The 22576-nt window shown below is 38.1% G+C and overlaps 2 protein-coding genes across 2 annotated transcripts in view; one reads left to right on the top strand and one right to left on the bottom strand.

The window, feature by feature from the left end:
- USP9X (ubiquitin specific peptidase 9 X-linked) overlaps positions 1-22576 on the top strand; it is a 361613-nt gene that overhangs the window by 174340 nt on the left and 164697 nt on the right. The window lies entirely within an intron of this gene.
- Positions 1-22576, bottom strand: part of MED14 (mediator complex subunit 14) — a 59885-nt gene that overhangs the window by 4547 nt on the left and 32762 nt on the right. The window contains 15 exon segments of the mRNA XM_042457063.1: positions 23-148; positions 253-360; positions 1686-1865; positions 3694-3929; positions 5621-5803; positions 7869-8000; positions 8575-8686; positions 14761-14895; positions 15916-16185; positions 16469-16621; positions 18795-18886; positions 19002-19148; positions 19240-19400; positions 20917-20993; positions 21435-21569. Coding sequence (XP_042312997.1) covers positions 23-148; positions 253-360; positions 1686-1865; positions 3694-3929; positions 5621-5803; positions 7869-8000; positions 8575-8686; positions 14761-14895; positions 15916-16185; positions 16469-16621; positions 18795-18886; positions 19002-19148; positions 19240-19400; positions 20917-20993; positions 21435-21569 — 2247 coding nt within the window.

The following is a 22576-nucleotide window of genomic DNA, read 5'->3' as shown; positions in this document are numbered from 1 at the left end:
CTGACTCTACTGCTTTACTTACAAAGAACAACATTTTGGATTTCAGCACAACTGCAGGTGTTCCTGGAGGTGCAATTGGTGGAGCACTTGGAGGAATTGTCAAACAAAACTGTACATTCCATTTCAGCTGGCTTGCCTGATCAGGAAACTGTTTTAGTAAAACATGCCACAGAAATAAGACATATGAATTATCCAGTCTGAGTTTTGAAAATAAATATATAGAATTTTGCAGTAAGGGTAAAACCAGCTTACCAGCTCTAGTTTCATAATGTGTACACAGTCCCGGAGAATATGTGTAGGTGCTCCTAGTAGCTTTGTAAAGGCTATTAAAGTGTTAGCTTTGAAGGGTGGTCCTGCAACCTATAGAAAAATGCAGCCTGTTAGCTATGTTTCTCCAGTACTGCTTTATTCAGCCCATTCTCAAAACACAGCACAAAGTCCTACCGAAACCAAGACTACCAAAGGCAAGAATATAATAATTCCTATGCTGCCAGTACTCAAAATCTTAGGTATCTCAACTTTGCAACACAAACACTAGAAAATGAGGTGAAGTCACCGAAAACATGCACTCCCCCAGTTCACAAGGAAGCCAAGCAGCATGGGTCTGTCCCACGCTGGTTCAAGAACATACAAAAGGGGTGTAACATAGAACATCAATGCAAGCCCTGAGAGCCTATAAAAAAAGGATGGGGAAAATAAGCCTGTGGGCCCCCCCCCCCCGGAGGAGGGAGGAAATTATGTATTTCTTTATGCCACGGGGTGGGGGTGGGGCGTGGAGTGGAGGCATTTCCACCATGTTGGGAGGCCCCTAGGCACCATAAGAAATTATTTGCTTCTTCCCAATTTTTTGGGTCCCCAAACACCCCCTTGGGAGTGTGTTTGAGGTATTTCCATCAATCCCCCTCCCCGGGGACCAATTTAGGCCTAGGAGAGGCTTAAAGGGGGAGGGGGAAAGGAAATGAGTTATGCTCATTTCCTATTGTTAAAAAAAGGCCCTTCAAGGGCCCAAAAAAGCCTAAAAACATGATGTAAATGCCCCCTATGCTCCCAGGAGGCATTCAGAAGCAAATGAAAATATTTTTGTAGGGAGGTGTGGCCCACCAAGATTTCCTTGGAGGTTAATGCACCCCCCCCTACTCTTCCACAGCAGCCCACCCCTGCTACAGAAATGTGCTCTGCATGATTTGATAATCTCATGTAAATCTCATGTAAATGAGCTAAGACCACCAGAGGCATGATGCAATTTCTGACTGTTAGAATTATTTCACCTTTCATTTATGTTTGTTTCGCACCATAGATCACTGCTTGTTCACTTTGTCTATGAATACCAGTCCAAATCCTTTGCATTCTTTTTAGGAATTTCCATTTCTTTTTGGGGAACTAGGAAAGTGAAGCAGTAGGATGGACAGACGCAAAGGATTTGGACTGATTTTCACAGACAAAGCTAGATGCCAGTGCTCAATGGTGAGGAACAAGGAATCTTGAAAGATGAAATTCTATAAGCTCCCTCTTAAATGTTGAAAGGATAATTGTGGAATGTTTATAGGAATGTCCATGTGACTAAACCTTACTGATTTGTTGAATTAGTTGCACTCTACATAGGTTTCCATGTGTTACCATGTATAAAATTAGAAGGCAAATTTTTTTTATTAACAATTACTAATAAAATAAGATGAAGTACATACTCTGGTTTCAAAGAACTTCTCCAAAACTTGTAGTTCTTCTTGTTTCCACTGCCCTGCAGTTTCAGGTGCTACTTTTAGCTGCAAGGTCTGGTTAGTTTTTGGGTTGAGGGCAACTCTACACTTCAGGGCATCGGTCTTGAACATGATCACACCTGGTTCATTGGAGTTGATTAGCTGCAGCTGTTTTTTAAAAAGCCAAGATAAGTGAATGGAATGAAAGACAAAAGCTCTTTGCCACACTTGATTCTGGATAGTACAATTTGTTTAAAAGTAAATTGAAGACATCTTAACACTTGCTGCATCTCAAATAGAATTAAACTGTCTGAAGCTCAGAGTAATTCTTGGGTTTGAAGAAGTAGAAATTTCAAACTACTTTAAAGCAACACACACTATCCTCCAACTTCACAGTGAACAATAGATTTCATCCTCACTCAGCAGACTGTACTGTCTGCTATAAATCCTGTGCTTCTGTGAAGTGCTTTTTTGTCTCCCCCTTAGAATATTCTGCAAAGCAGTTTGAATAAATAACTAAATTGATTTTTTACATCACTGTTTACTGCCTATCAAAGTCTGTTCCAGATGCTTAGTGAAATCATCCTTTAATAATAGTCTTACATCACTAATAGAAAACATCTTTTTATATCTAACTTTTAGTCTCACTAGCAAAGGTTTGGCTTGGAGATGAAAGTGAGTGTTTCCTTGGTACCTGGCTGCTGTACGCAGAAAATTCACAATGATCTCTTGTGGTACCTTTTCTACCACTGTCTTTTACAGAAACACAGGAAAAGATGAAGTGACTGACAGAACTGCTTCACTCTAACCAGAAAGGGCAAGTAAGGACAGGAAAGAGGCTTTGTGTTATATCTTCTTGGCAGCTCTCTTATTGCCTTCCAATTCTTCAATAATCTCATTTGCTCTTTTGGCACAAACATGATTACTATTACAGTTGACCCTTAACACACTTTCTATACCTACAACTATAATAAAACAAGATGCAATTATATGCACCCCCCCCCCTTTATGGGAACGGGAAGCAAGGGGAATTAGTAGTATTCCCCTTTCCCCAATGGGAAGCTGAGTAGCCTGGAAACTAAAAGAAAGTCTGGGTTTGAGTTAGACCAAGTGATTTAAAACGTTACAAATAACCCCTCACAAAATAGTATGTTATATCTTAACTCTCTATTATAATAACTTTTACACTCAAAATGAAAAATCTCTTGTCAAGCCTGAGATGGTTGGATTGCAATTCTCATCAGGTTGAGCAAATCTCACTAATAGTGGGACACAATAAGAATTGCAGTTCAACAGTATGAAGCCAAGCCCCACCCCACCCCACTTCCTAACTCCAATTCTTATTTTATTTATGGGAAATTTGTGGACTTTAGGGCAAATTGAAGTTGATGCATGAACTGAACTAGTTTTTCCCCCAAATACAAGCTCTAAAAAGGGGCATTTGAGTTTCTTCCTTAGTAACCCAGCATTTACTCAGAGAAGATTCAGAATAGTGAACTAGTTGCACCTTCCATCACTGCAGATTAAGACACATCCAAGTCCAACCTTAGTTTGCTTAAGGTAACACCAACCTCAAAACACTGAACACTGAAAGGGAATGTTCAACCCTCAAGATGCATGCCACAGAACTCTTTATAATGCTTGCATGCAGAAATCCACAATGCACAAAGATTTCTCTGGCAGATAACATATTGCAGAATGAAATTCCTGCAGGTACCAACTTGAAAACGACTGCTCCAAAACTTCAACAGTGTGGCAAGTCAACTGTTTGTGAGTACCAACAACCACACCCCATTTCACACTTATCTTAAAAGGCAGAATGATCAACACCAATCACGCTTTACATGCTTTTCAACACCTAAACAAATAAATAGCTTCTTAAAAAGCAAGACTTCTAATGCAATTGAACCCATGGAACACAAACTAGAAGAATATATTTAAAGTTCTGCAATTCAGCCACTGCCTAAGGAGCTAAGCATTCTGCTCCCGCAAGTACCGTCTCTTGCTGGATAATCCTTTGGAGATGTCTTCTCATAATAACTGATCCAAGGAAACGTTCAAGTGGAGAGCAGAGATAGCTTCCAGCCAACCCTGGCATAAGCCCAGGGGTTGGAGAGGGCAGTAGCAGAATGTTCAAGGCACTGTGGGTGAGAATTGTGGGTATTGATGCAGCCCAAGAACGGTGAGGTAGTTTACGAGGAGGTGGCATATTGGTTGGCATTGCTTGGGAACCTAATAAGAAGCAGCAAAAAAGAATACCTTACTCCTCCTGTCAAGGGATGCACAATAATTGCAAGCAATGTTTCAATGCCAGGAAAATTCCAAAAAGATGTAGTATTTAGAAATAGCATTCTCCTCAACTCAAGCTGCAAGGAGTGGCCTATGCTAAAAATTCTATGCTAAAACATACAAAGATGCCAAACAAGACAAGATTTGGGAGACATACACAGACCTACAAAAATGTTAATATGAAAGCCACAGCAGAAATCCTTACAACAACTTTAGTGTAAATACCATGCTTAGCAGGTTAGGCAATTGTTATAGGTACATTTTCAATTTTTACAGCTACAATCAAGGCAAAAATGTATAGATAAATGCTGGAATCCTTCATGCTGGTATTTACTGCCTGAACATCTTTCTCCTTTCTACAAATCTGAGGGCTAATGCAAGAACAGGTCCAATAGTTTTATAAATGATTGTTTATCCAAATATGTAGTGTGTACACAGCAATAAATGGAAGAATGATTATTATTAGTCTTCCCTATTTATAGGTGCTATCATCTCAAGTTAAACCTAATGTCTAGGTTCATAAAGAATCCTTCCAAGCAGCAAGGCAATACACTATGTAGAAGAAGTAGTATAATATGATAGGATGTGTTTTGTGTCATTGTCACAAGTAGAACCCATTTTGCTTTAACTTGACATAAGTGCAAGTAACACACGTCCTTACCTAGGCAAGAATTCAGAATAACTAGAATTCAGAATAAGGTGGGAATTAATGCCATGACAAAACACCCAACTCTCCCACCAAGAGTTGCCAGGCAAATGGCAAAGTAGATAAAATTATCATAAAGAAAGAGTGGAGAAACACTGGTCCTCTAGATGTCTTTAACTTCAATTCCCAGAAGGCCCAGCCAGTAAGGAAAATGGTAAGGGATTATAGGAGCTGGCCCAAAACAAAGGTTCCCTGTGTCTGGACTAAATCTTTCAAAATCCTGGAAAAAAAATCAAGAAATATGAACTTTGTATGACAGATGTGTACATGTGATGGATATTGAAAAGCTGGAAAGTAAAAATATACACGCCTGTTACAGACTGCCAAAATAAAGCTGCTTCGGGTCTCTTTGGAGGTATGCTATTTAAATGATGCATGGGTCCTAAGAGTCCAGAGGTCGCGCCAAAGCCACACTCCATTCCTAAGCACTGGAGCACAGCTTTGGTGCAGCTTCCGGATTCTTAGGATGCATGCATCATTTAAACAGCATTCCTCCAAAGAGACCCGAAGCAGCTTTATTTTGGCAGTCTGCAACACGCCTTAATCTTTGGAAAATATTTACATCACATTATAGCCCTTACTGACTGCAGTAAATTCCATGTTGCACCTGATTTAGCAACATATTCAAACCAAGTTATTCAAACTACTATTCTAGGATTTTAGGTAATTGTATATGCTCATCTTGGATCTCTCAAATTTCAATGATAATTAGAATAAAATGACTGATTAAGGTACTTGGGTTAGTTGTTTTGTAACACTAAAGTAAGTAACTAATAACCAACAAACCCCTGCTTGCCTTGAGTAATAGATTCATTATGCCATGTCAACGAAGATTTTGCAGTGAAATACTGAATAAGACTGAACACCCACTTCTTTGAATGACAAGGTATCTTGCCTTTTTGTATACCCCACTATTAATACTACTTACTTGTTCCAGCTCGTGGGGAATGAGAAGCATCAGGTATTGGAGAATGTAAGGAAGGGTTGGCTGGTGACATGCCCGGCATACGTGCTGCTGGAGAGGGACCAGAGACCTGAGGAGAGCCTGGCCAATTCCCTGTCCGTTGACCGGGAGACATCATTGTGTACGGTGAACTAGGATCTATCGTACCTATGGAAGTGACAAAAACTAGAAGGTGGCTTTCCCTGGCACAAACATGTAAGTTCTAAGAAACTACAAATACACAACAATGGCATATAATCTTCAATAGTCCTAACTGGACATTGAAAACTGAAAATTGAATACAAAAAAATGGTCCCTATAATTTAAAAACAATTGAGAATGGTGATGTGAATGCATTTTTGGCTCATTCAGTTAGGAGAACCTTAAGGGAGAGCTAAAAGCAATTTTTTTCCTACAGAGAATTTCATACTGTTCAAGCTCATATTTCAAATTTACATAAGAGAAACTCTGCTATTAGGTGGACTGAAATATGATCAATAAATTAAAATAATGCTGCAATTGACTATTCATATTCCTTCAAGAACACACCATTGTTGCAAATAAATTTTGAACCTCACAGATAACTGCAATTACTGAAGCTGCTGAGATGAAACTCAAAGTTGATGCTGAAAAAGCTACCCAAGCCAAAGAAAGCTCTTGTTACATTAGCATTAAAGACTACTGTATATACATGTGTACAAGTTGACCTCATGTATAAATTGAGGGAAGGTTTCAGGGTAAAAATCATGGATTTTGATATGACCTGTGGATTAGTAGATGATAAAACTTAAGGGGCTATAACAAAGGATGGAAGGGGAAAACACCATTTCCATTCCTCCTCCTCCTCTGGACCACGAAATACAACTTCCCTGGGGCTGGAGAAGAGGTTTTAACATCATATGGGGGAGGAAAGGGAGTTAAAAGGAGTGTTTCTTTGATTGGAAGAGAAAGCTTTCAAATTGGATTGGGAAGGGAAAGGAACTGGAGGTAAAAGGGGTGTTTTTCTGATGGGAAGAGAAGGCTTTCAAATCAGACTGGGAATGGAAAGAAAGAGGAGCTAAGAGGGGTGTTTCTTTGATGGGAAGAGAAGCCTTTCAAATCAGACTGGGAAACGCTTTCTCACACACACAAACTCCTGGCTCAGGGTATGAAGAGTGGGGCATCACGAGGGTGCTTGTTTCTAATCAGTATTAGTTTACGGACCCATACATAAGTTGACCCAGGATTTTAGGGTCAATTTTGGGGCATACATTTCTCAACTTATAGTCAAGTATATACAGTATATACATCTGTGGGAGACCAATACTGCTCTTCCATTCCTCCCTGCATGGAAACTAACTACTCTTTTTATCCTGGAAGGGATCAAAACTGCTGATGGAATTTGATTTTTAGCAATGAGAACAGCATCTGCTGAACTAAGGGATTTTGGAAACCATCTGTGTTAAGAGCTGTTCACCTCAGCACCTCCAGATGAAGGAGCCCAAGCCATGTACAGTATGCTGAAGAACTGGTTGTTGTTATTTCAGAATCTGCATCCCAAACAAAAATAAAGTGGTATCCTTTCCCAGACACAGATGAAAATGTCAGTTCATTTTGCTATACACGCGTCCACCCACATTTGCGACCCTGACTTTTGCAGATCTTATTATTCATGGATTTTATTAATATGTTCTCTCTAGGAATATCTAGGTTCTGCAGTGCAACTCTATAGTCAACTTCAACCAAGAGAGAGAGAACACTCCACTAGACATTTATAGTTCCTCCAGCACAATTCTGTAATCAATGTCTGGCAGACTTTGACCACAGAGTTGCACTGGGGGGCCTAGAGATTGCTAGAGAGGTGTTCTTTCAGGTAAAAACATACAGTGGTACCCCGGGATACGAATGCGCCGCCTTAATTTCGGGTTACGAAAAAATCCAATTAAAAAAACTGTTCCGGGTTACGAATGTTTTTTCGGGTACGAAAATTTTTGGTGCTTTTCGGCGCTATTTCACACGAAATCGCGGCTTTTGCCCCCCCCTTAGCGGGGGGCTGTTTTGGGGCGAATAATCCGGTACGAAAGCGGCGGCGGAACGAATTAATTTCGTAACCCGGGGTACCACTGTAGTGTTTTTGTTATCTGCAGTTTTTCTACATTCACAAGAGTCCTGTGCCCCTAACTCCAGCGAATGTGGAGGGACGAGTTTATAATCAAAGTGTTTATTATTATTACTGTACATTTTGTGAGCTTACCATGTGGGCTGGCAAAGTTTCCACCTGGACCTATTGTGATTCCAAGAGATGAAGGAGAAGGAGTTGGGCCAAATGACGCTGGTGAAGGTGCTCTTAATGCCCCACTTGGAGATCCTGCAGGATGCAAATTTCCTAAAAATGCCATTCAGAAAAGGAATTAGTTATGTTTTCTAATTATTCCCTACAAAACTTCAAGAGAACTCTGTTTTGTAAACAGTCATGATTATGCCAAGGGGCAGTCATTAATAAAAACACAGCCTGCATAAATGAGAGATTATCAAGGATCTTAAGAAAGCTAAATGCCATTAACCATTATTGTCAATGGCCACACTATGATGACATCTGAACTCCATGTGGTTCAGTAAGTCTTGTCCCACTTCATATGAGTAAACAAATAAGTTAGAAAATTAATTAGTTTCATTATCATTTTATCCAAACTGGGAAATTGCAGTTAATGACTTCTGAACAAGCCAGGTAAGAAAGCCAATTTTAAACAATTGTTTTATATTCTAGTTTATTTGGAAGCCATCAACTCAAATTTTCTGGTTTGGATGTAATGGGAAATGATAATTAACGGAAGATTTTAGCCTGTTTGTTCAGTTGTGCAAGAGGTGGCACAAAGTGGCTACTTATGGAAGTGCAAGGCACATGTATGCTGTAAATTATTAAGCAGCAATATGATCATCAGAACATAGTCAATGTATACCTGGGGACTGTGAGAGCATCATGGAAGGTGATGGGGTAACAGTGTTGGGGTAAGATGTGGGGGGTGATGTCAAAGGATAAGCCCCAGGTGCTCCTGTCTGTTTTGAAGACTGCTGAAATAAGAAAGCTGTTAGTTATAAGCTGGTCAACAGGGCAGATCACATTTATAACAAGCATTTAACATGTACAGTATTTTCATTTCTATAAAACTGCATTGTCCCTCATAATATGAAACAATGGACAATTTATCACACAATCCCTGTTGTCCACTATTTTCAAATTAAACTTTTGATTCTTTCCTCTCTTATTATTTTCATGCCTATTGTGTGGTCTGTAAGTTATTGCTTCTAGTCAGCAGTAAATCTAAGGCTTCTACTATTTAGTCTACACTAAAAAAAACAAACCCAAAGCCTTTTAAATATAATTAATTAAATGAGAAGTTATACTTACCATGTAGAGTCATTCTGGGGTGGCAGGATAAGTAATCCACTGAGATCTTGGGTTTTACTCACATGCCATCCGTGAGGCAGGAGTCAACATTCCTTTTTTTTTTAACTCCTAACCATCTTCTCTGACAGTTTCTTTAACCAACCATCTTCTCCTGCTGTCTATAGAGTTCTTATTTACCTAATGTTGTATCTTGTATATCAGTTTGATATACGATTTCCCTATTCTAAGTGTTATTTCCATCCCCTTCTTGCAACAAATTAGTATTCCAAATTAGGGAGGGTGTGCTACTTATGTTACCATCCCAGAATGACTCTTCGCAGTAAGTATAACTTCTCATTCTCAGGATGGCAGCATAAGTAGTCAAGTAGATACTGAATATGCTTTCGTAATGGCCATAGATCTAGCATAATGTGGGCATACATTCTGTGGCCTTGGTTTTCTCTCCAAATCATAGCACATTAAGATACATGCTTTTATCCACCTTCCCAATGTTGTCTCAGATGCTTTATGACCCAACATACGTGGATTAAATTATATAAATAATGATTCATTTTTTCTGATTGATTCTGCTCTTTTCTTATAGATTGCCACAGCTCCTTTGAGAACTAATGTGTGCCACTGCTTTTCTTTTTGATGTGTAGGATTAGGACAAAAAGTAGGTATGTAAATATTCTCATTATAACTGTGCTTTCTGATAAAAAAGGAAACATCGAATGATAGTAGTACTAGCCTGTCCTCTTCAAACCTGCAAAAATTAGATTGTACTGACAAGGCTGCCAATTCTGATACTCTTCTGGCTGATGTAATTGCCACCAAGAAACATACTTTAAACGATAAATGTTTTAAAGAAGAAGTCTGCATCGGTTCAAAAGGAACTTTCACTAATCTGTTTAATATTATATGCAAGTCCCAAGATGGAAATCTATTAATGATTGGGAACGTCATTATAGTTGCACCTCTTATGAATCTTTGAATATGCTCGTTTGATGCTGAAGTACCATTTCCAAATTTCAAGACCACTCATAATGCTGTAATTTGTCTTTTCAGTTGTTTGGTCTTAGACCCATATTTATACTTTCTTGAAGGAACCGTAGAACATGTTGCAATTGTAAATTTGTGAAATCCACTTTTTCACTACTGCACCAGTTAATAAACACTTTCCATGTATGGTTATACTGTATATCCTCTGAGTTATCCTTCTCAAAGCCAAAAAGGTATCAGTTACTTGAGTTGTATGCCCACATCTCTGTAACTTCATCTTCTCAATTCCCATGCAGTCAGATTTAACCATGCTGGGTTCGAGTGCCATACTGGACTTTGTGTCAGTAAATCTGGCCTCTCTGTTAGTTTCACTGGTCGATTTATTAACAATCTTTTTAGTAATGGATACTATGGCCTTCTTGGCCAATTTGGTGCTATGAGAAGTACACGAGCTTTCTCCATTTGTATTTTGTGGAGTAGTTTTTGTATTATCTTCACTGGAGGGAAACATACAATAGACCTCTTGGACAATGACTGTTCAATGCATCTATTCCCTTCACATTGTGGCCTTTCTCTATCAAAAAATACTTCTGAACCCTGTGATTTTTCCAGGAGGCAAATAAATCTGTTTTGAACAGACCGAACACTTTCGTTAACCTGTTGAATTCCTCTGGATGTAACATCCATTCCCCAGGATGAATTTGATGTCAACTCAGATAATCTACTTTCGTGTTTAGTGTTCCTTTCAAATATATGGCTTGCATTGATTTCAAATTCTTCTCTACCCAAATCAATATTTTGCTTGCTCCTGCCATCAGCTTCCAGGAATGCAGACTTCCTTGCTTGTTTATATATGATCGTACTGTCATGCTGTCTGTTATTATCAAAACGTTCTTGTTTATTATTTCTCTCTTGAATTTCAATAGTGCTAGCCTTACTGCCTCCATCTCCAAATAGTTTACATGCTGATGTCTGTCCACTTTTGACTAAATTCCTTAGTGTGGCAAAGAGCACAATGTGCTCCCCAACCTCTGTAACTGGCATCTGTTGTTACTTTTATCTGATTCTCTAATCTGATTGGAACCCCCATGCTTACGTTGTTTTGTATTGTCTACTATTTTAAGTTTTATGTATTGTGGAATTGTCGATAATCAATGAATCTTCATACCTATTTGTTTTTGATAAGGACATATAAATCTTTGAAGCAATCTTGTATGAAACCGTCCCCATGGCACCAGATGTATTGCTGGTACTAGTAATCCCATGGCTTTTACTAGTCACATCCAATCTGTTGTTGTTATTATTATTTTCTCAACAGTGGCATCACCTGTTTTAGTTTTGTCTTTCTTGTGACAAATTTATGTGCTCTATTTCTGTGTTTATCTCTGCACCTAAGTGTGTTATTTGTTTTGCTGGTGATAAGTTGCTTTTCTTGTAATTTAACAAGAATCCATATTTTTCCAATATCTGAATGTCCTTTTGAATCTTTTTTGCTGTTTCTGCTATGATTAGTACAGTGCGCCCGCGTTATACGTGGGCACACTATATGAGACTTTAAGCTTATGTGCTAAAGCTGCGTGGGACGATACATCCCATTCAGATGAATGGGGTGCGCGCCCGTGGTGCATGCACACTGCTATGCACAAGAGCCCCATTCACTTGAATGGGGCTCAAGTATAGGCAGAATTCGCCTTACGAGGGGGAGGGGAGATCCGGAACGGATCCCCCACGTAAGGCAAGGGTCCACTGTATATCGTCCAAATATGGAAATACTTGCACTCGTTTTGCCCTCAGGTATGTAATTATTAGTATCAAGACTTTTGTGAACACTCGAAGAGCTCAAGCTAGTCCGAAAGGTAGTGTCCTGAGTTGATAATATTCATTTGGGTATGAAAATGTTCGATAATTTATACTGATTTTGTCCACTGGCATATGCAAATATGCTTCTTTGAGAACAATAGAAACCATCAGATTTTGTTTTCTTAAATTCTTATTGTCGTAGAGTTCCATTTTGAACTTGTATCTTTGATGATGTGGTACTTTTTCTATTGCCTGAATACTCAACAGATTATTTGTTTCCATTTGAGTTGTTTGTGATTTTTCTTTGTGGGTTTTTTTTTTTTTTTTTTTTTTTGGCTCTGGTGAAGGAAGGTATCTGTACTTTGGCATTTTTTGAAATATTATTTTGTAACCGAATGTCAATGTTTGTAAGATCCATAAGTTCATTGTTACTTGTGGCCAAATATGTCCATAATGTATTAACCTTCCTCCTATCGCCGTACTTTTCATGTCAGTATTGTTGTCTTCCTCACTTTGCAGAAGTATTTGATCCTCTTTGATTTTGTTTATTTTGGTAATTTTGTCTTTCGTGTGGCCATCGAAATCTGAACCATTCTTGTTTACATTTTCTAAAGTCATTTTGTCAGCCCCAACCTTTGTTTCCTCAAAAGGAATTATGTTCCGTAACCTTTGTATTGTTTTTCCTCTGTATGCTTTCTTTGCCATGTGGGCATAACCCATTTTTTGTCTGTAGTCTTGACTATGTAACACTTTTTCTAGTGCCTTATCCCCAAATAATTGTGAACCTGTGAATGGGACATATGCTAAGGTATTTCTAGATTTTTGGTCCGCATCCCAGGGTTTAAGCCATAGGGCCGCCTTGCTACTATTAATGCATTTATTATTCTTATTGTAAATGTCCCAGAAACTTGTCCCACATCTGCTATATATTGAGGAACAGTGGTTATCCTTTGTAATACTGTACTTTAAGTAATTAATTTACATCCAATTTTTCAGCACACTGAATTTCTTGCAGCTAGACCACAGCTGCCCTGGGAACACTGAAGCAGCAAATTATGCTCTCATTGTCACCACTACACTATCATATGCATGTCTCAAGGCTGCATCCACCCTTTTTTCATCTGTTTCTTTCAGTGTGGTATCCCCTTCCCATGGTGCTATGGCTCCTGAGACAAGGGCAGCAATAGGTGCATCAACTAAAGGTATCTTAAACCTTTCCATTGTGTCTCCATCAAATGTATATACTAGTTTATGAGCATGACCCACAAGTTTTTTGGTGTGTATTGATGATCTCCATTCCAATTCAATTAAATCTTTGAATATTTCTGGCACTGGTATAATTTCAATTTGTACAGTCTGCTTTTTAATTACTGATGCTAATTTTGATTGATTATCTTTAGTTTGTTTGATATGGTCTTCATATAATCCTAATGTTATTAATACTCTCTTTAACAAAATTTTAAATTTGTCTGTTTGAAATAATCTGTCAATCACCATTATGTCTTCTTGTTCTAAATCCGATGAATCATAATCATCTATGTTATCTTGATGTTCTTCATCTTCAGTTTTATCATCTTTGGAATCATTTATAGTGTCTTCAATACGCTTTGGCTTTTCTGCGCATTTTGCTAGAATATGTTCTTCCATCCTTTCATCATGAGTGTCACCTATTTGTCTTTTCTATTCACATCACCTGTTATGTGTGGCTCTACAGATTTATTACGGTATTTATTGATAGTACAGTATAAGTTTTTCCTTACCTTGTCTAACACTATTTAATTCAGATGTGCTAGTATTTTTTATAATATTTAATATTTCTGAACTATTAGTAATGGAATGATGTACTTCAGAAGTGCCAGGTTCTGCATAAGCCATGTTAATATCAAATTTCTCTGGCTGATTATATGCAGAATCCAGTTGTTCCATGCTCATCCTGGCATGCTTCTTATTAAATTTATTAATGATTAAATTACTTCTTTCTGCATTTTGCTTGGACTCATCTCCTCCACAACAGCCATAGCCAATTTCTTCATTTTCCTTTCACTGGAGGACACAAATATTTATTTTAAACCCTCGTTACAAAGAGATTTTATTTTCGCTCATCTGGTGAAATGAAATATCTCCAGAGACCCATTGGTCATCTGAGAGGGCTGCTTTCCTTTTCTTTTTTTAAGTTTGTAAATTTATTGTTTCTGTTACTGCTGCAATCGGCTGCTTCCCTGCTTCCTTTTGTATTTTTAATCTGTTTTAAATTGAATAAAACCTCAGAGAAAAGGTTGACTTTGCCCAGACTGCAGGCAGGCAGTTAAAAAAACTGTCAGAGAAGACAGTTAGGAGTCTTAAAAAAAAAAAAAAAAAGAAGGAATGCTGACTCCATGGAGCATGGAGTAAAACCCAAGGTATTAGTGGATTACTTATGCTGCCATCCTGAGAATATAATTAATACAGGCCAGTTCATATACAAGGCAGCTGTCTTGTACCAACTTGGAACAGATGGTCTACCAAGTTTAGTACTGTTTAAACCAACCAGCAATAATTGTTCAGAATTTCAGACAGGAGGCAGGGTTCTGATCACTACACGAATGTGCCTGGGATCAAACGTGTGATCTTCTACATGTAAAACATGAGTAGGAACCCATGGTGGATGTCACTGGTGAAACAGTAGACTACAGTGGAACCTGAATATGCTCCACAAACTAATTCTGGTGGGCTGGGAACAGCTTCTTGGTTACACAGAAGGCTCCAGAGGTGTTAGGAATAAGCTTCCTACGACACAATGTTGTCTCTTGCCACTGAGCTACCACAGCCATAATCTCCTCAAGCCGAACAATAACATTTGCCTAAAAAGATGATCAATCTATACATAAAATCTACATATTTAGTCTATATTTGATGTTCTCGGTTTTGAAATCAGAACACACATGCATATATAAGGATACACACACACACACATCACCTGCTGCTGAGGTTGAAGTTGTGATATTAATGAATCCATCATATCTCCTCCAATAGGAGATGGTGGATTATCATCTTCATTGACAGATCGTCTTCGTGCATCTTGATTGCTGTCAACGAACATGTTCAGGAATGTCTGTGGATATAATATATAGATGTAAAAGGCAGGATGCTTTCCCATTATGTTCATCATAAATGCAAACCAATCTTAAGTAACAATGGCCCGGTACCATACAGATGCTCCCTAACCATAGTACGTATTCCACAAAAAGAATCCGCTATTTGCGGGTTCGTTTTTTGCCGGCGGGAAACTGCGCAGTTTATACACTGCGGCTTCCCGCCGGGGGAAAAGGCGACGCCGGCAGACCGCCCTTTTTGGGCGGTCTGTATCCCGCCAATAGTTAGCTTTTTGAATAACAATCAAATATTCTATCAGCATTTCAAATATTTATAGTGTTCTGCTAAGTCTGTTTAGATTTCTTTAAAAGCTGCTGCATTCTATTTCACAGCAGAATCAGAAATCACCTGCCACTGACAATTTCAGCAGATATTTTAAATTCAAAGTGCTACCAAAATAAGCCACTCTGTTTCTGCTAAAAATGGTATCAGCCCCAGAAGCAATCAAAAAAGTTAATGTCAGTTGCACTTGCAAGGGAGAGAAGAGTTTTAATAAAATGACTGTCAGTACACTGTAGGCACAGAGTAACACATCCAAGCCAATACTGTCTACTTCATCTGCGGCCAGTTCTCCAAGACCAGTGGCAGGAATCTAGTCTAAGTTTGACACCTGAATGTTTAAAACTAGGAAGTCTAAGAATGAACACTGAATGTAGAAAGATATTTTTTCCTATAAGCTATGGCTACTCCTGTATTGGTTCTAAGTAGTCATTTATTTTTGGGCAACAATTGTTAAAACACAGAAAGCTAGTATTCTGAAGGATTTTACTGAACAAACATATTATATATCAAAGAGATACCTCAGTTTTAAAATTCCTTACCACTAGTAAACTTAGAATCCTACTAATTTTAAAATTATTGGAAGGTATCTTTTCAAAGCTCTTCTCCTCTTAAGCAAATCTTTCTGAAATATCAAGATGAGCTCAGCCACAACTATCTCACTGTTATACTATAGAATAAATATACAAAAATAAGACACCTTTAATCCTGGGGCAGGGTAAAAGCCTTCCACAATTTTGCTATTGTCAAAAAGGCTATATGCTCCATCACGAATTGCCACCACCCCACGGCTCTGGCAGTAAATGTCAATGCAGTACATATTGCGAAAAGCCAGCCTGATGTGTGTGGGTGACTGAGGCAGAATTGAGAAACATTGGTAGGCTGTGTTGGTGCGTTGTGTCAGTCCCAGCATTGGCACAGTTGGGAGCTTATTGATCGCATTTAATGGAGCCTGAGTATCATACAAAACCTGCAAGTAAAAATAATACTAGTTAAGTTTTGCAGCAGCTAACGAAATATGCCTAGCATTCAGAAATAACCAACATAAATACTGTTTCTAAATTTCACCACTCAGGAATTTGGGTTCCAAACAAACCTCTAAATACAGAACTAAATGAGTTTACAGTCCTTCCACAATCACACAGAGGACATGGTTGACACGTTTGCTGATTAGTAACAAAATGTATCTTCCTATATTTTCTGCATGGTGTATGCAATACTTCTCTTCCAAAGAGGAGAAAACAGCTAATTACCTGCAATAGATGGACTACATTTGGTGATTTGTTGAACATTTCTTGGAGCTGATGAAGGATAGTATTGTGACAGTTACTGCAACCCGAGTTTGGTCCAACTGTTCCTAGTGATATGTGGAATTTCTGGTGTGCAGAGTTCCACTGAATGCTGATCTGTAAACACAAAGTTGTTTAGAAAAAATTGTCCAAGGACATCTAAGGAAGCAACTATTTCACAGTGTACGAGCACATGCAGACACAAAGCAAAACCTAAAGTAGTGGTTCTCAGCCTTTCCTGGGTCAAGGAGTCCCTGAGAATCTGACAAAAGCTATGGAACCCTCCCCAGAAGAAAAAGGGGCAAATTGCTTACAATTTAATATACTGTCTTGGAAATTGACTTTCTTCTACTAGGCTAGTTTGGGATGAAAAAATTACAATGAATACTTTTAAGAACCCTCAATTTAAGGGTTTTTAACAATCTGAAAGCACGTCAATCTACAGTGCGCTCGCACCATACGCAGGCACATTATACGCAGCTTTCAGCTTATGCTGAAGTCGTGCAGCAATAGGGAGAATGGCACCCACGCACGGCCACACTGCGAGCACGAGCCCCATTATATCCAATGGGGCTTGAACATAAGCGCTTTTTGCCTTATGCCGGGGGGGGGGGCAGAATGGGTCCCCCGCGTTAGGTAAGGGCCCGCTGTACTATTTTTTAAAAAGAAATTTCTGTAACATACAGCATCATAGGGAACAATAAAAAGGCCTAGGCCTTTTTTTTTTAATTGAAAAAAATGCTGCCAATAGTCTATTAAAAAAGATTAGTGAAGACCTTGGACACCACTGAACTTGCATCTTTGTGGCACCACGGATACAGAAGAATTCCTGGCTCTTACCCGTGGAACTGAGTAGCTATATATACTGAAAAGGAGGGAGAATTTTCACCTTTTCCACAGACCACATAAAAGATAATGCAGTTCCTCAGCCTAGAGTATCTGATATCAGAAATGCTTACATGTTTACTCAGATCTGGCTACAATCAAGGCAAGATGACAGATTCTGATTATTTTTTCTCTTTTTTTAATAAATGTACTTCTGATCTGCTAAAATGTTTATGAAGTTGAAGCAGGTAAATGTTTTTGCTTGGCTATCAGAAATGCCCTCTAAATACTGAATTAGCCACTACTTATCCAACATAGAAGACCAAGAACCAATATAATTTATTTCAGTGTAAAATACGTTGCTGTACATTGAAACAAATAGATTCATAGCACATGTTTCTGGAGCACTGAGCTGCTTCAGAAGTACCTGTAATACCAAACCTGACAATAATAATAATAATGATGATGAGGAGGAGGAGGAGGAGGAGGAGGATGATAATAATTTATTTATTTATAGCCCACCCAATCACAAGGAATCCAGGCGGGTTACAGCAATAAAAATATAGAGAATACAATACAATACAATACAATACAATAAAAAAGATTATATGAATAAATTATTTTGTTCCTATAGTCCCTTTCTCCCACCACTTTCATTGTCTCATCAGTTAACTATTCCCAATTTTTTGGGAAACTATAGTTTGTCATTACTTCTGAAGCACCAAACTTATGTTTGTATGTTTGGATTTAAAGGTAAACTGTGCTTGCCACTGATCAAGCACCGTATGTGAGGTGTGTATGAAAAAAAGTCTGTGATTTTTCTGCACATACACCCACACCTCAAATCTCAGATCTTTCCTCAAGCTTTCCTGACATTCAAAAGACGTTTTTTAAAAGGGCATCACTGGGAGGATAGGAAGATTTCTCACATGCAAACACAGTACAGTGTTACCCCGGGATACGAATGCGCCGCCTTACGAAATTTCCGGGTTACGAAAAAATCCAATTGAAAAAAACTGTTCCGGGTTACGAAGGTTATTTCGGGTTATGAAAGAAATTTTGGTGCTTTTCGGCGCTTTTTCGCACCAAATCGCGGCTTTTCCCCATTAGCGCCTATGGGGTTTCGGCTTGCGAAAGCCTTTCGGGTTACGAAAGCGGCGGCGGAACGAATTATTTTCGTAACCCGGGGTAACACTGTATTAGATATCATCCTACATGGTTTGGAATAACTTCATAGGACAATTAAAAGTTAAAGTAGAAAAGCAAAAGAAAGTTGGGAATAATCACTTCAGTAATTAATTGTACCATACAAAACATCATAAGAGTGAACTAGCACACAATTATGTAGTATTGTATAAACCTAGTAGCTATTTGAGGCTGCAGTAAAAATAGGTGGACGCATAAGACCAAAATCATAGAGCGCTATCAGTATGACTTCAAAAGGAAAGTAAAAATGATTGCTTACAGAACTTCCCTTGGTAGTTCCATAGCAAAGAATTAACTTCCGATAATTGTAGATCCGGACTTCTGAGAAAACATTCAGATGGCTGGGTATTTCTGCAAGGGATAAAAATAAGGTATAGAGGTAAGGGAGGGAAATGCCAAAAAGCATAAATTATTTTGGTAGACCTTTTACATCAAGAAAAGAACAAAGGAGAATGTCTTCATATACCTGGCAGGGATCGGGCAAATTCTAACACACATTCATATAATCGAGCAATACTACTCCAATCATTGAGGAACATCTCAACTACTTTTCGGCCACCAACTGGTTCAGACAACTGGCTTTCATATGTCAGGTAAACATGACGGGTTGGGCCTACAAAATTCAAGACAGTAGTCACATTATTCTGATACACAAAAAGTAGAGCAGAAAGTAGAGAAAAACAAAGGATAACTATGAAACTAACCTTGTTCCCTGGAAGAAGTGCTACTAAGTGGACAATTTGCGAATACCAATTCAGCCACCCACGTGCGGTTATTTCTACCTTGTAATCGGAAAGTGCAATCAAGAAGAGAACGATCCAGAGCCTTCTGGGTTTCTTCACTTGTACCCTTGCATGGAGGAATTCTGTTCAAAAGGAAGGAGGCATGGTAGTGAACTTATGTCAGCCTCATAGCTAAACAAATCAGAATACTATTCTTAATATATTCAGAATAACTTTTAACATGGATAATAAAAAGCGTCATTGCAGAGAAGTTGAAACTAAAAAAAATTGTACAGAGAAACTGGCCTAAATCTGATATAATATTAACAGAGGAAAACAGTGCACTAGTAACACTCCATTGGTTTTTCCACTTGCACAAGCAGTAGTGCATCTTATAATTCCTAGGCACACTAGCTCTGGAACAACTGGAAATGTTGTATGTTGGCTTCTCTCCTTACAAACAGTTCAAAACCAGATGTTTATGACAAAGTAAATTTGTGCTAGTGAAACAACAAAGTTGAATCCTGGCCACTCTCTTTGTGCAACTCTTTCAACTTTACCCATGCAAAATACTTTACCTGTGGAATACTTTACCCATACAAAAAGAGGAAATTCTCAATAAACCACAACAGCTAACAAGAAGCAGAATGTTTTAATGTGACTTGCCATGGGTCATCCAGTAGGTTTCATGGCCAAGCTGGAAATTGAACCCTGGTCTCCAGAATCGTAGTCTAATGCTCAAATCACTATGCTACACTGGCTCTTTAGTTAAATTTAGAAAGTGTGAATTTGTTTTTTAAAAATGCATAATTACGTGTCCAACATCATACCGACTTGGCATTTTGGCCTTTACTAATAATTTAGATCATTTGTTCCAGTTCAAAGACATAGGTAATGAAAAAGGCTTAGAGGTTATGGAAAGGTTTCAGTCTGTACTGGGAATCATTCCAGTCTAACTTCTAAGCCTTTAACAACACCAGTCATTCTTTTCAACAACACAGGAACCACACAGTTTTTGAAGAAAAATTGGATTCAAGGGCCTTTTCTTTTCTGTATGACTAATGCAATTGTAACCTTACAAAAGAGTTTGAGCATGGCTATGTGATTTCGTTCAATATAACATTCTGACAGGGATGAAACATTTACTTAATGTTAATAATGTTATTTGGCAGTGTACAGAGCAAAGATGTCCGAGAATTCTCAATGGGCAGAACACTAAAGCAAATTAGACTCTGGGAAGCCTAGAGAAAAACTTCAGGTAACATTCTCATGGAGGGTTGTACCTCAGCTAATGCAGTATGCAAAGGATGTTGTCAGACAAAGACTCTTTAATAGCTGTTTGGGCAGTTGCTACTGCTTACGACCTGTGTGTTTTCAGTACACACATTAACAGACCTTCAGGCTTTCATGTATTTTCTAATTTCCTTCATGAGTACAAGCAATGTTTTTGGTTTTTTAAATGTTTTTTTATTTTAAGTGTATCACCACTATTGAATCTTTTAAAAATATGAATAAACGAAAAATAAAAATGCATATTCCCCAATAACCTTCAAATAAAACCTTGAATTCTACAATGCATTGTACATTACACACTTTCCTCGCTTGTATCACGCAGAGAATATTGTATACATGGATTAAAGTGTGGCATAATCACTTTACTTTAATAAACGAATAGCATGACTGAAGCCATCTCCTTCAACCTGGACTCCTTGGTGTGGAATCTCCATAGCAGATAACTGAAACAGACAAACAGGACATCATAACTTTATCTTTACAATGGCAAATCACTACTTTAAGGGAGGGAAAGTGACAATAAATACTGTTTCTGATGATAAAACTTTTCAGGTAAAAAGAACTGCACATTAATCAACTACTATGTTCAGTCTTGTTTTTGTGGTTATGATGTGCCTTCAAGTCATTTCCAGAGCAATTCCAAACATGTCCACTAAGAGGTTTCATTGAATTCAGTGAACACAGGTAAGTCAACACATGACTGTGCCTTTAGGTAAACATTTATATCTATGATACCTGCAATATGAGCTATATTATACAGTGATGAATGAGATTATATCTGAAGTGATGACATGCTGATAGAGCTCAGAACAACTTCTTCTTGTGAAGTCTCTACTTAATCAATCCAATTTCCTGTCCTTAAAAGAAACCGTTTTTCTACTTACCTCCATACGAAGTCCTATAAATGGCATATTTGTATCACACATGGCTACAATATGAGCTAGAACTTTATTGAAGGCACACATTTCTCCAGAACGTTTTGGTTTCTTGGGTTCTGCGGGACATGGATCACCAGACAACTAAAAAAAAATAAAAATAAAAAAATAAAAAATAAGCAGAACAATTTCTTTTTAGCAAAGTACAATCTCAAGGTTGGAACACATTTCTCTGCAGTAAATTATAAGCTTAAGGGTTACAGCATGACAATTACCTACTTCATATAAACTAGTATATAGGTTGCCATCCTATACAGAGACCCACATGGAGCAAATCTCCTTATGCTAAATATTTATATCTAGCCCTATATCAAAGAGATGCAATAAAATCCATTTTTAAAATTTAAAAAAATAGAAGATAATTTACAGTCTGAAAACATATTAAACTATATAACGAGTCAGTTAAAATAATGTACATGTATAAATTGGATAAAATAATTAGACCACAATGTTTTTTTTTTAAAAAGCTATGTTTCAACTCAGCACTGAAATGAATCCAATGTTGGTGCCAATCAGACCTCTGAGGGAGGGGCTTTCCACAACCAGAGCACCACAACAGAGACATGTTTTCCATGTCCTTATACAGTGCATTGTCCTGACTTATGAGACACATGGATTTCTGAGAAAACATGTAAGATCTATGCTGCTTGTCTTCTCAGGGTATGGGAATACACCTAGTTAATTTAGTCAGGATGTAACATTTAAGTGGATTAATTTATTACAAACTTTTAATAGACTCATCTAGTACCATAGTTTAATCTTGCAAGATATTTTTATTACGAAAACTAGTAATATTGAAAACTGAAATATTGCAGATGGCAAGTCCCATTTTAAAAGGGATAGCTCCCACTCTTTCTATCACAAGAGAGGATGCCTCTTCTAAGATGGTGCCTGCAAGAGATTCTTCCCAAAACAACTTATACTTTGTTGATTTGTTGTGTACTTTCAAGTTGTTTCCCATTTATGGTGGCCCTAACACAAACCTATAATGGGATATTCTTGGCAAGATTTGTTCAGGGGGGGTTTGCTTCTGCCTTTGAGCGTGAGAGCATATAACTTGCCCAAATTCACTCAGTTGGTTTCTATGACTG

The sequence above is a fragment of the Sceloporus undulatus genome, chromosome 3 (assembly GCF_019175285.1).
Source record: "Sceloporus undulatus isolate JIND9_A2432 ecotype Alabama chromosome 3, SceUnd_v1.1, whole genome shotgun sequence".
NCBI lineage: Eukaryota > Metazoa > Chordata > Lepidosauria > Squamata > Phrynosomatidae > Sceloporus > Sceloporus undulatus.
The sequence above is the reverse complement of the archived record's forward strand: the minus strand, read 5'-3'. Positions and strand labels throughout refer to the sequence as shown.